We start from the raw sequence: 15427 nt of genomic DNA on the forward strand, positions 1-15427 counted from the left end.
TAAAAGCAAGAGACAGAGATGTATTGATTCGAAATGACAGTTCTAATGCATGTGTCAGTTGTATTATTATTATTATTATTATTATTATTATATTATTATGTGTGTGTGTGTGTGTGTTTTGTTGTATGGTTGTTTTGTTTTGATTTGTTTAGGTTTCTTTGGTTTGTTTTGTTATTTATTTATTTTTGTTTTGTTTTGGGGGTTTGTCGGTGGTCTTTTAGTGGGGGGTGGGGTGTTGTTGTTGACATGATTATTAAAATTTCTTAACGTGATACTGCCACGTGTCAAACATTAGCCGAAAGTCCGTTAGCACCATTAGCACATTAGCATGCGTCCCCCCAACAGTGCATACCTTACATATGGAGCCAGCACATATGTCAAAACAATCATGTCACCTTAATTAAACACCAGTCATTTTATAAATACAACTTAAAAAACCGTGTCACTTGCAAATTCATTACCGTTATACCATAGGTGGTCCTCCCCCCTTGACGATCCCTCCCGCCGTGCCCCCTCTCTGGGAATCCCCCTCACCCCCTACCCATACCAAACCAGCTTTCTGTCACTATTTACCCTAACACTGGAGCGAAGCCCTTATCATCTTCTAAATACTCAACCCAACGCTTTTGTCACGGACGGGCCTTCTTAAGAGGGATAGCCGTTTGATAACTCGGTATCTTCTTTTGAAAAATGACCAGAAATCGATCGAAATATCCGATCTAATTCTTACTGCTCAGGACAGCTCGCCCAAGCAAAGGAAAAACATGTAATCTTATCATGAAATCTTCACCGGCAGTTCTCAATGTACAACCCGACCCTATTAATTAATACAAAACGAAAGACGAGTCAACATCCCCGACAGTGCCCTATCTCGTTGTCGTATTATAATTCCCTACTCATTTTGCACTGAGGTGGGAGGTTGGCTTCATTACGGGTTAACAAAATCAAACATTTTTCTTTTCGTGAATCTATTTTCTTTCAGAGGTACACAAACGTTGTTCTAAGTCGTGAAAATAACCCAAACTTTGACACCGGATGAATTTGCTAGTTGGCTGAATTCGTTCCCCGGGGCAAATTCCCCCTCGAAGTTTGTATTGGGGTGGGTTTTTAAACAGGTCGGGTAATTGTCACCTAGTCTGATGTCCTATCGCAAAATGCATTGTTCGTTTGTATGTCGGATCAAGAATTTCTGAAGATTCATCTCAAATCCGCCATGTAAAAACACCCTACCCCCGAGCTAAACTCCAGTCTCGGTTCGGATATTCATCCCCGTTTTAGCGTGTATTTGACGTGTACATTTCAACACATTTCCGCCAGGTTAGTTTGTTTTATATTTCTCCTCCAATGAGCAAATCAGATACATTTCAATCAAGGCTTGTTCATAGCTGTCAATACCATCATCCGGACTGTCATTGTTATCTCGCTGCCGTAGAGCAAGGGGTGCGGGAATCGTCACCTCCACTGTCTTAGGCGTGAAGTTGAACCACTCCGAATCTTCTTCCCACAGTAATGCCATTGTTAGGTACCTGTAAACAAATCTTAGAGATTAGGCGTCGCGAAAGTACCTCAATTTTAACAAGTCCACGTGATGACACGAGGATGATGAGCGATGAAGCGAGACTCGATTGACATGTCAAATGAACGTTACACCACAGGACGGACTAATTACATTTTAAATGTAGGGTAGTACAAGACCAGTAATTAAATATAAGTCGAAAGCTTGAAATTGAATGTTGATCCGGTTTCTCGAGCCAAAAAAACAAAAGAGTTGACAAGAGGAAATAATATTTGTTTATATGAAAATCTGACACGTTGTTTTTATAAACAATTTCGTATTTTGGAAGGAAATCGTGGGAAAGGAGAACGATACATTGCTTTTATTTGCAACACGACCATTATTTGTACTAAAATGTAGCTTTTGTGTCTATTAATGCATTGGTGAAAATGTTGATTTGTGAAATGACGAAAATATGTATCAAACATTATGTTTTCAGGGAAAAGTGATGGCACTGACACATTTCTTGTTCATTGTATATACTATATAGAATGAAGATTCTATTCATTATTATAAATATTACATATCGTATAAATGAGATTTCCACGAAGTGTCGAACAGCGTTCAAATCTAAATGTTTTTAAAAAGTGTTAGCGTATGACTAACAACGAGGAGAGTTCTATGGATATACAACTTCTTTAATATGCCACTCAAACAAGCGTATGACTAGAAAACAATTTATTCAAGGGGTATAATTATCATTTCTTTATCTTGGCTATGAGTTGTTCATATCAAACTGTAGTGGTGACGGTTTAGCAGTGAACACATATCGTGGACTTGTCGCGCTGACTTTAGGCATACCACGACACGAGGGAACAAAGTGAATTGTCAGTTCGCAAAACTAACAGCCCGTCAACGGTCAAACACTGAAAGTCAAGGTATTCAGTCACAAGCGCGGATGATCATCGCTGTAAAAACAAGCCGTGCTCAACGGGTGATAAAGTGTGTTAAAAAGATTGACATTTCTATCTGAGATATCGGGGGAGGCGGGGCCCGGCCTCTTAATCCAATCACGGCCGACCACTAGCCGGGCGGCCGTGTCGAGGTGTCAATCTCTCAACGTTCGGCCAATCAGCGAGCTCGTGTATTGTAGCCGGACACGCCCCTCCCGCTGAGATGTGTACAAGGCAACTGTTTTGGATGGGACGAACAGCACTTTCTCCTGAATCCACTGGCTGTTACTCGTGTTTGCAAGTCCAGCCAACCACATTTGACAGTAGGTTTATCATCGAGATTAGTGAACCGACTTTATCTTAAAGCTTACTGCAGCGATTGTGAGTTGTATACGGTGAATCGCCGCTGTTGAAACAGCATCAACCGATGTGAGACACAGAGCAGAGTGTGGATACATCTCGACAACTCCCCACATCACCGAGGCCCCTTGCAGCTACCCAGGCAGGGACTTAGTTCATCATGATCAACCCGTTCATGGATACTGCGCACACCCCACACCTACCCCCGGGGGCCCTCAAGCTGAGCCCGCCCCACCCTATGGGAGACGGTGGGGGTATGCACGGACAACCTAACCATCAGTTTACCACCCAGACAAATGGATTTGGGGTGCCACACACTCACCCCCACGCTGTTCACGGTGGGTACGCAGCAAGAGACTTGTTCTTACAGCATACCAGGAGGGACATGGGTCTTGGGGGACCCGATACGAACGCCACCCCCCATCACAGTATGTTCGTACCCTCAAGTGCAGGGCTCCACGCGGCGCACCATCCCGACCCCACCCCAAGCCATGTGTTGTTCCCCGGACTCCACGAAGCAGCACACCACAACCCAGGACATATGAACATGAACAGTCCAGTCCCGTTGTACAGGGATCAGTTTAGCCAAATGACCACACGGACGGACCACTTCCCCCCACCCCAGCACCATCTAAACATGGGACACATTAACCATCATCCTATGAACATGACCCCCCACGGACCCGGGGCGTTCTTCAGGTATATGCGACCCCCGATGAAGCAAGAACACACGTGTTTGTGGGTGGACCAAGAGCAGCAAGAACCAAGGAAAACGTGTAATAAGACATTTAACACGATGCACGAAATTGTGACACATATTACCGTTGAGCATGTAGGTGGACCCGAGCAGACAAACCACGCGTGTTACTGGCAAAACTGTCCCCGCGAAGGACGCCCTTTCAAAGCGAAATACAAACTTGTCAATCACATCCGAGTGCATACTGGAGAAAAACCCTTCCCGTGTCCTTTCCCAGGATGTGGAAAAGTCTTCGCAAGGAGTGAAAATCTCAAGATTCACAAACGTACCCATACAGGTGTGTATACTTCTTGTTCTGTATCTCCACTATGTTATCACAGCGACACGGATCACCGTGACACGGGAAATTCACATCCCAGTTCAGCGTATATGATCCTAACATTAGCACAATTAGACGAAATCGACATTTTTTTCGGCTTGTCAGTTTCAGTGAAATGGACATTCTTAACGGATGTGAAATGTAAATATCACTTTTACGCCATATGTTTTGTGTAAAAAGCCGTAGCTAAATACTGCTGTGTTTATCGTAAGACAGGAGTCTTTAAAAAGCCCCTAATCTTTCATTCGGACTGTATATTGTAACCAAAACACTTCGGATTTATTATTCACCTTTCGTTCTCTTAGTGTTATGACAACAGTTAATTTCCCGTTTAAGCGAACCGTCGCATGGCACAAGTAATTGTTATACAAACACGATTGTTTAGAAACGTGATAAGCCTCTTCTTATCGAAGTGATGACATTTGATTGCGTTCAACACGATCATTAAGTAGTCGACTTGCTTCCCTATATTCCGCCATGCTAACTGCGGTATCGTCATTGTAAATATTTGTTTAAGAAAATCCCTTGAAATTGTTTACATGCAGATGGTTTCTCCACTATCAGCCGTTAACATCTCTGCTAATTTCTAAAACATAAACAAAGTATTTTATTTCACCAATATTTTCTTTACAATCAATATTCAAATATTTCAGTTCTCTAAATTTAAAGTTTAAAAATAACAGGCATATATATCTCATGTTGGTGTTCGAACAATGTATGTATGTGCTTTATAATGCCGCGAAACGCTCTGTTAATTTTGTTTAAAAATAAGACGGGTACTATTAAATAATTTAGGTTGATTGACTGACGAAGTACATTTTTCCGTGGGTATTATTATCTGTGGAAAGTCACCTTGCAGAATACAAACGTGGTTTTCGTTAATATTTCATCCTGTCCTTTTGAAGTTATAATGGCTGAAATCCATCCGCCTAGCCGCATCGCTAAGGATATTGCTGGTAATTTGATTATAGAATAATATAAACAACGCTCCTCAAAATCAGGTTTTAATTTAAAACAGAATTATAGATTCAGAGAAAGAGGAAAAATAGTGGAAATGTGTGGATGAGGGGGAGCTTTGATATAAAACATTGGTTGGGTTTATTTCATTATATGTTTTATTGATATACTTTAGCTATTTTTTGTAATTTTCAGAACTTGATGTCATTGATATATTTCTTTGATACATTTATACATTTTGTAAATTTACTACTGTAAATATAATTTATTCTGGTACTCAGTGAAGTAAAGTTATAGTAATAATTTTAATTTATTATGAAAAGATTATGTCGATGTAACAGTTAATATTAAATAAACTGAACAAATGCCATTTTGCTAAACTCCATAAACAGTTACTGAATGTTAAGAAATTCAACATGCATGGCATAATCAAGAGCCAATTTACACTACTATATTATATGAATAATGCAGGTACTGATATCTGTCTGTAATCAACATGTGTGGGTGTCAGTTGCATTGAAATTGATCAGCGCTTTACACGTGAAGCTCGTGATAGGTACATATGGTTATGTTGCGGGAAATAAGCACCTTGACATGTCTGTTTTTAATTTCCTCGGAGTTTGGGAAAGTTGACTAAGCTATAAAGTCATCCATGATGAGCCTACCCGTTGTTGATCTGAAAACCAGGAGCTAATGCTCGCAAGTGGAAAGATATTAGTTCTTCCACTTGGAACCAATGGGCTACATTCAGTGTGTGTTGGGGCCCAGGTCGACGGTTGTCAATCCTGAAAACCGATCAAAGCTGGTGGACCGATAAACGTGTACGACACATGGATTTGACCCGAAAAATAACTCGGAGAGTTTGACAACATGGAAAAACATGCTTTCATCGTACTTAAACAGATTCAGACCGCGGCATCGTAATCTCCATACCCTCTTTTAACACGGAACACTCGCTTAATCGCATTAGGATGAGAAAGAATTTAGAAAGGTATCGAAGTACGGCAGTCGGTAGGACTGAACTAAAAGGCCTATAGGGCTACGTGCAGTATTTTCACGGAAATACAGTCTCTTCCTTATAATATTAGGAAATTAAATTTGTGTGATCTCACCGTTTTTACCAACGCTGTACAATCCCTTGAAATATACTTTGAAACGTGTTTATTGTTCAGCCCTAATTGTTTATTTCTGACGAAATATCTCAAACATGGTGTATTGACAATTTCGAATTTACACGTCACAATCTAAATAAATAAGTGGTGAAATTTCTTTGAGAAAAACTTGTAAATAAGGTAACGTGAAACCAGAATTAAAACACACATGTTGAAAGTTACGACTAAACTGTATCGAATGCATGGGCCTCTGCTCCTTCGCTTCAGCGTAGTGGCGATGAGGCGTTTAAAACAATAAGACATTGGGAGTTTATTGGGCCCGGGGGGTTAGGGAACCCTGTCGAACACTTTTCCAGGGCAGGGGTGAAACGGACCCCACACGGACCCCCACACTCCCGAGGGGGGTGAGTCTTGCAAAACCATTATTCTTTTCTTAAGCGTTTTAGCAAATGGGGGTTGGACCAAGATGTTTTGACCATTCTTTAAATGCGAATCTGGAAGAGGTGGTGCCAGGGAAAGTGCTCGGGGTTTTGAAGCGAAAATCCGCTCCGGTTTTGTTAATCATTTAAACGTGTGCTTAAATCTGTTTACTGAAAAACGCCGAATGAAGACCGCGAAAAGTGGGACGGCTTTGAGACGCTTCACATCACTGGGTGTTTTTTATCACTCGTCAAAATAACACTCATATGTCTAACCTTTAGCTGCTATTATTTCATCAAATAGTTCATCTGTTTTAAGTATATCTAACATAATAAGTCGAATCACATGCTAATACCAAAGATGACATTAACGTCATAACTGGCAGGAAACTAAATGTCAATAATATTGAGTAATCAGTAATTAACTTATTTGTAACATTTTATCGTTTTATTTTAAATGAATAATTTAAAGTTATGAATATTCAGTAGATGTTATGGTAATGATTAATTGTAAGATAGTTACATAACTTATCCAATGAGAAGATAGTTACACACAAAATCCACTTGCAGGATTAAACGACCGAAATGTAATATAATAATTATAGAAAGCTGCTAGGAATTAGCACGTTTTTCCTGTGCTTGCTAAATCTGTTGTTAATTACGCTTACAGTAATTAGTAGTGGCTGTAAATTAATTACTGTTCTAAACCAATAAAGGTGTGTAACATCCATTACGAAAATAATCTTGTAAACACGTGTTTATGATCTTTATTCCTTTACACGGCGAATTCGTTCTTAATTATAACAGTATCATTTCTGAGCATTTGTCTACTTACCCCAATATTTTGGTAAATGGCGACGGGTTCATTGTGGTTGGAAATACATTTACTAGCCAACTTTGGACAAAGACTGTGGGATTAATTGTCCTATGTGGCTGTGGTTCTGTGAAACACATGTGTCTGGCAATATCACACACTACCACCACACAATGAGGGTTATTATGCGACAAAGTAGGTTACATGTTCATTAACGTCAATGACATTTAAACCTTACAATATTTCCTCCGTTGCCATAGCGACAATTTGGGAATGAATATATTCTTAAACACGAGACAAAAAAAGGTTTAATTGTAACAAACGATTTTTTTTTAAATCTGAAATTTAAGAATCGTTTTATGATGCTCCTGACGCGATTTATCAACGTAATGGCTGGAGTATTTGTTAGCCAGAAGACCAATCATACAATTATGATCAATTTCCTAAATTCCAAATGATCAATTAGGCAATTTTCGCCATTAGTCCGTCAGGAGTTTGAAAATATTTTGATTAACCGTTCTGCGAGTTGTGTGTAATTGAATGAAATGCAGAATGGACCAAACTGAATGTACACTGGCCCAATCAAGATCGTTTTCCCCAACAATTACTTTCACATAGGAACATTACAGACATATGGCCAGTATATAAGTACTTACCTAAAACAATTTAATTAGACTCTTGGCATTTTCACGTAAACCAATCATGACAATTACCATCCTATAATTCTGTCCCTCTGCATATGCGAGATATTGTTAGGTTCTAAACAAGCCGAAATAAACAATTTAACAACAGAAACCCTTGGCGCCATCAGTTCTTCTTTTTTTTCTAAATTCAAATTTTTCCTCTTAACATTAAGTATGAATGAAATGTCATCTGGAATAATACCCGATCACTATCAAATGGCAATATTTGTTAATGACTGGAAGAAAATATTTATAACATTACATTAAACCATCAGTATGGCTAAGTATGTGCGTGCTATGTCTGACATAGTTATGTTGTTATTCAGTTGTACATATCATGAAGAGTCTGGGTTGGAATCTTCCAGGAAATTGAATACCGTCAGCATGAAATTGACAGGGATACATTTCAAAACGGTTCTTCTCTCGCTATTCAAAAGCATATTTTGATTTAATATCACATTACAATACAAACTCCGATGCCTAATAATGCAGCTGTATTCTTTATTAAAACACGTATCTATTCCAGTCCGAAATAATTATAACGACAGACATTCCATAACCGGTTTTGTTACACGGAGGCCTTTGATTTGTGATGTGTGTTTATTGTATATTACAGCGGAGGTGAAATTAACAACATTACATGGCAAATACCTGCTAATCTATTTCTCACAAACAACTTGTTTCTCTGGTTGCGTGCTGGTAACATAGCCGCGTTCGACAACATTATGTCACCTTCCTAACAATATATACAACTGGTTATTAGGGTATATAGAAATATATTCATAACTGTCTAGGAGAGGACACAATGGCCTTAGCAGTCACCGTGATAGCGGCATCGCTCTCCTCTGCCCATGACTGGAGAATTATAATAGCTGACAATCGATTCCTCGCGTTGATCAAAATATTGCCATCTGACGAAAACATAATTTCCCACGCTTTTGTATAAACACTGATTGTCTTGCGTTCTATTTAGGTCCATTGAAACATTTCATAATTGCCAATGTTATACATGTTAAAAACCATTTGTATCCGAATCAGCATTAAACATAATATGTATACATGACTATGTATTCGATACATTGCATTACAAACCACAGCATAACTCGTAAGTTTCATATTATTTCGTAGGGATATGTTATTTTTCGAATCAAATTAATGATGACATGCGTAATATTATGTGTTATTTATTCGGTCATGTCAAGACGTTTAAGGAAGTATTCGTTAAAAATACAGTGACGCAAGATATACATTTCTGAAATTCATGCGGTATAGCAGATTGTGATCGACACGATTAGCTAGTCATTATCAGGATATGTTGTGACAATTGGACGATATCTGGAGTTTGTATCTACACCCTACCTATCAATCTCTCGTCACCAACGTGACACGTACGCCTGTTCAAAGTTCACACACACTTGTCAATTTCATACCAGCTGATCAGTCCAATCTCAAACCCACAGGTGTGAGCCGTCAATCAAATATGGAATCGCCTGCTGCTATTCTCATATATTAACTTATTAAAATAATTTCAATCCGAAATTATTCTGTTAACAGAGTATCAACAAATTTACATATCGTTAGCAATTTACTTCAATAGGTTACATTCTCAACGGATTAAACATTGTAACGAATGTTTAATTTAGATTCTGTGGTTTGACAATATTATTATTATTATTATTATTATAAGTGTTACAGTGTCATCACCTTCTCCAACTAAACTTAATGAACTTCGCTCAATCGGTCCCACTTTCTACTGAGAAATACATGTACAATTTAAACCTAGATTAAAACAACTAATCACCTGCCATGTTAGTATAGCGGATTAAAGACTGGAGTGAGCCTCTTAATGACATAACTAAACATCCAGATCATAATTAAATCGACACATCAGCTTACTGCTAACATAAATATTTGCACGTAGCATAACGTAAATCACAAACTTCATTCTCGAGTATCAATACCTGCTTGTGATAAAAAAACAAATCATAACGCGGTATTAACGCAAATCCCATCTGTCAGACGCCGAGATCAGCTGATCCTCGATAAGGGTGTTTATATCAAGCAATACAGCTTTATCCTATTCACTCTGTTCAGTTATTAAGCTTGAGTGGATTAACGTGGCCGTGACCGGCCTAAATTGACTATCACCGCTTGCAAACTTAATTTTCGTTAGCGTTATGCGGCTGTGCTATGGAAAGCTACAAAGCACTCCTTCCTCGCGTAGAGAGATAGTTAGGTCTTGGTAAATATTTTCATTAAATCGCCAATTCCTCGTGCTCGAATTGATGCTGACGATTTATCCCAATTAAATAAGTGAACTGGGTACGGGAAAATTGGTGAGTAGTGTCAAATGTCACCGTATCAATATTACTGGATTTTTATTTTATTTTAAATTGAACTAAGTTTGTTTAATCCTCATGCTTCAAAGTTGAGAATGATATTTGATAATTGTAAAACAAGCTTTGCAAATATTATTAGGACTCCAGATTGTATTTTATTTTTTTTATAGGTAGAGAAACTTGGGTGAATAATGGGTTGTTTTGAGAATCATCATGTTATAGCTGGTATCAGATTTCAAACCCGATCAGTTCGTGGGTATCTTGGCTATGCGATTTTTTTTTTAAAAGAATTAAATCTGATATGCTTACTAATTTAATTTTAAAACCACGAATCTCTCATAGGGAACGTAAATACATTACATTTCGATATCTTGGGGAATCAAGGGAAAAACTCAATCTTCTAATACAGATATTTGTGTAGTAGGGCATAAATCTTTATGAAAATGTCAGAATTCATTTTTCATAAAATGTTTCGGCGTTCAACGATATAACGATACATGTATACCTCTGTTTGAAACAGTAAACCAAAGCTGATAAAAAGTCAGTTCCCTTTTCTGCCAAATCCTTTTAAAAAGCTGGTTTAATCTTCCCAAAATTCACTAAATCGTCACTCCAAGTCCATATGTGTCAAGGGCCCATGAGCCATCTGGGTTTAGTGAAATTCGGCACCGGTTTTCTGATGAAATACAGGCTTTTCTCTTGCCACCTCGTTATGCAAGTAAAACATTAAACACTCCGAATTCGCTTCTAATACCAGTGCACGTTTTATACTTCTCTTGGGATTACTTGTGAGTAAATTCCCACTAAAGTGATATCTAGTTTGCCAGGAGAACGAACTGCTGCAAATTCGTTCGAGAACACTGGAAAATGTAAAATATCAGCTGGCCATGTTTCAACGTGTTTAATATTTAACACGTGTGATTTCTACTGTCCCAAGTGACGATTAAGGTTTTAAAACGCTAGTTCTTCGTTAATCGTTGATATGAATGATTAAATCAGTCGATTTTCCGAAACACTTGTAACCGACGTTACACAAACATATATCCCGCATTCAAACCAAGTATTAAACCACTCCAGAAGAAGGATGTTATTTTATCATTTGTTGCGAATTTCCAATCTTACATAATATATTTTCACGGTAAATATTATTCCAGTTCATAATATCAATAATTGTAGATTTACAATGTATTTGTTGATCTTCATCTGACGGTGTTTTCATATGCTCCCAACAGATTGAACGAACAAATACAGTAGCAATGCGATAATAGGTATTTTCAATGAAACTCCTCAGACTAAACAATGCTGAAGTTTGCGAAAAGTGTCTTGGATCTGAATATCGCTTGGGTCAGGACAAATTCATTTCTGAAAAGCATCGGTATTTGAACACGCAAAAATATTGACCTGTAGTGTACAACGAGCAAACGTAACCGTTTTGTCAATTTGTATGCATTTAGCAATTCCGTCTGTCCTCATTTAAAGCAATTCTGTGTTTTGTTAGAGCGGTTTACTCAGGCTCTTTGCTTCAGAATGAAAACCACTTTGTCCATATTGTGTCTCTCCATGGTGTATTTACAACTCTTTTTTTGTATTTTCAGGAGAGAAGCCCTTCAAGTGCGAATATGAAGGCTGCGACAGGCGCTTCGCCAACTCCTCCGACAGAAAGAAACATTCTCACGTTCACACCAGCGATAAACCCTACAACTGCAAGGTAAAGGGTTGCGACAAGAGCTACACCCATCCAAGTTCTCTGAGGAAGCATATGAAAGTCCATGGGAAGACCTCTCCCCTCCCCTTCGACTCCGACGACCCCGATAGCCCCAGCAGTGACTCTACCCCGGCCACCAGTCCCACAACCAGCAGCTCCAGCGCTCCTGTGACGTCATCAAACTCTCTCAATTCGTCATCCTTGTCGCAAAGTAGTCCCATCTTGTCCCTCGGCGCCCCGGGACTGGTGCACCCCCACCCTACAAATCTCAGCGAGTGGTATGTGTGTCAGAGTGCGGCTGGAATGCCCACGCCTCCAAGTGACCATTCCCCCATAAACTCTTTAGCCCACATCACATCACTTCACCCCCCCCTCCGGTCGTGCAATACACGTGACGTCACAGAGAGTAATGTCATGAAACCCACTTCCTCAGTTCCAAACTGCAATATGGTGCATGCGCAGTTGATGGTTTCCGGTGCGTCCGCTCCGAGAGACTGCAGCATCTCAAGACTTTCACTTCCGGTGGAGACGAAACGGTTGCATGCGCAAAGGGTTAAGCAAAGCCACAGACTCTCTCAGGGTATTTTTACCTGACTAAAACGGAACTCCCAAAGAATATGCTTGTTTTATCACTAGGACCAGTATTACAGCGAGTTCAAAGCGAAGACGAGAAATGACGAGAAAATACGAGAAAGACTCGAACTGAGAAACAGCTGTGCAAAGACTAGTGATACGGAGCGGTATCTCCTCTAGCTTGCCATGTATTTCTGTATAAGGACTTTTTGTGGTGCTCAGTGAGACTTTTCATAGTGACTAGGAACGAACTTTGACATTTGACCCAACCTCTCACGGGGAGTCATGCGTCGAAGGTACAGTTCCTTTATTCAACTTTTTACCAAAAATATATACCAATGTATATTGAGACCGTTGCTATGGTTTCCTGTAGTCGACACATAGCATTTGTTCTAGTTTTCCGTCCATTTTATTTCGCTCCACAAATTTCACATGGTAGCCAGATCTAGGACCAAAACAAATTAGCCAAATGCAATACTTTCTGTCGTTTGCGCGGAAGCCCAAACAATTTGAATCTCAGAATATTGTTACTGCCTTTTAAAATTTTATTAATTTAACTGTTGTTATATTGGAGATGTTGATTTTTGAGGTACTAGTAGTGAACAGCATTACGGAATCTCTGAAGCGGAAGTGACGTCACATTGCCAGGTGGCGCCACAACCGCGAAGTGTCGTCTGCTTAAGCCATTAGCACGTGCTCTGACTTTTCATTCCGTTTTAAATACACTCGATCATTCACTTGATTGAAACCTCCCAGATTCAACTATCATAACATAAATGAATGGATAGTTAGCCCAAATTAAACCATTGTTATCACGTGGTGGGTCTATTTTGTAAAGTGACGTCATCATGGCTTGTGAGTGAGACCGTTCTACCAATATTTTATGGCATGGTTGTCGGTTGTGGTGCCATAGCATCCTTGGAGGATCTGAAAGACCGGCTCGGGCCTGCTCGGGCCTGCTCGGTCCTTCGCGGGCCTGTTGAGACCTGGTCTGGTTTGATCGGGCCTGGCAATGAGACAGGACCTCGTGCTAGAATTCCTGGGTTAGACTTCGGCTTCTAAGCCAGGCCTGGCATTTTATTTATTATACGATGGGTAAAGTCCCGGGTAAAGTGGGTAAAGACCCGACTCTATTGAGTGGTTGTATGTATGTCCGACTGTATGTATGCTAGTATAGTCACGATTGTAGATTTCATACGTCTATGTTAACCATTTGTAAATACAAATTTTGAAAAGATTTCAGCATTCTCGTCCGTTTCATTTGAATACCTGCAAGTTGAAATACTAACCGTATTTCATAGAACACCAGCAATCACACCAAATACAATCTGTTGAAACGAAATCCAGTCAAATTACTCTTAAAGACATCAATACTTTTGAAAAACATATGCGGAAATTACCGAAGCGTTGTATGGAGGGAAATGATTTATTCTTAATCAATATATATTACAGTAAAAAAACATCTAAATCAATTTATATAAGGATATCGTTCTCGACGGATTGTAACAGTGCGACATCATTGTCTTCTGGATTCGCTATTTAGTGGAACCCCTAGGTCTAGGGTGGCACGAAAGCATTTAAATCACGATCATAAAGCCATAACAGTAGCTTAACTTGAAACATACGAGGTGCATTTCGGACTTGAGACGGTCTGCAAGTCGTATAGACATTTCCCAAACGTCTGGTGATCGCCATAAGAAGCGAGGCTCCCCTCCTTTGAACCTATGTGTTAAATCATTCTTGCAAACAGACTATATCTAGAGGGATGGAGAAAGTCATTTTCCAGATACTTAAAAGAAAAATGACTGATGTTTTTTCAAGACTATGCTCGGCACTGATGAAATGAACACGTGGTTTACAGTTTTCCATACTTGATATAAAGGACTTGCATTAATGCATACACAAGAGATCATTAAATTAGCATAGGCATATCTATACGGTTACAAACATATATATGTAAAGTAAATAGACAATATATACATTTGGGTATGATTTTGTCAGTAGTATGATCAACAGTCTCACAACAAACAAATTTGACACAATATTAATTTAGCTATCGACATATTGTTGAGGTAGATGTACGTGTGGATGAGATTGGAGTCAGCAGCTGTTTTAAGGGGTGACTGATCAACTTGGTTATTTCGTTTCACTTAATGGACTTTAAAGGCTGATTTTAAAGAGAATTTCGATATCAGTTTCGATAAACAGAAATTCATTTATTAGGAAGAAACACATTAGTTTTGATCTTAACACACAAACGTTAACTAAATGGTTGAGTGATATATGACGCTTACCATCTTTTGGGGATTTCACTCTTTGTAATGACTGTCTTCTGTCGCGTAAGCATCGCGCAAATTTAAATCTATACTGTGACTTTAAACTTAGAATTTAATTTTGATTAAAAATATCGCATTCTGCGTATGGGTGACGTATTCAACCTCAAGTACTACACGTGTCAGACTGGTATGGGAAAGATGCTGACTATTTCATTTTAAGCACATCATTTGAAGCACATTTCAACTATCTTATCTGCTATGATAGCCTCACCTGTCTGGATCATAATATGCGGTTATAATATGATGTCTATTTCGTAAAAGCAACAGCTGGTCACGGTTAATCATACATTGCAACTAGGCCATGCAGTATGTAAATATACCGTTATATGGATAAAACAATAAAACCCCGGCGTCATACCAACACGGAATAGTGTTTTATGAATTTCAAAGATAAGGATTAAAATGTTTGATGGTATGGAAATTTAATTTCGTCCACTGAGATAATATGTAAGTCATATGTGGCACATTAAGACGAATATTTCAGTACGTACGATTAGTCATTGTAACGGGGCCTGTGCGCTTGTACGGGATCTGTACAGCTGTATGTGATCAATTGTAAATTTGCTATCCAATATTCACATATGAAAATTAACGGTGAATTTATG

At 39.0% G+C, this 15427-nt stretch overlaps 1 protein-coding gene across 1 annotated transcript; it reads left to right on the plus strand.

Moving 5' to 3' along the window:
- The first annotated feature begins 2698 nt into the window (after window positions 1-2698).
- On the plus strand, window positions 2699-13724 carry LOC124281024 (zinc finger protein ZIC 4-like). The gene is made up of 2 exons (XM_046717045.1): window positions 2699-3842; window positions 11804-13724. The coding sequence occupies exons 1-2, from the start codon at window positions 2969-2971 to the stop codon at window positions 12505-12507; spliced, it is 1578 nt and encodes a 525-aa protein (XP_046573001.1). The 5' UTR covers window positions 2699-2968; the 3' UTR covers window positions 12508-13724.
- The last annotated feature ends 1703 nt before the right edge of the window (window positions 13725-15427 follow it).

This window comes from Haliotis rubra, unplaced genomic scaffold, assembly GCF_003918875.1.
Source record: "Haliotis rubra isolate DU_JTF1 unplaced genomic scaffold, ASM391887v1 Scf278, whole genome shotgun sequence".
In the NCBI taxonomy this organism is placed as follows: Eukaryota; Metazoa; Mollusca; class Gastropoda; order Lepetellida; family Haliotidae; genus Haliotis; species Haliotis rubra.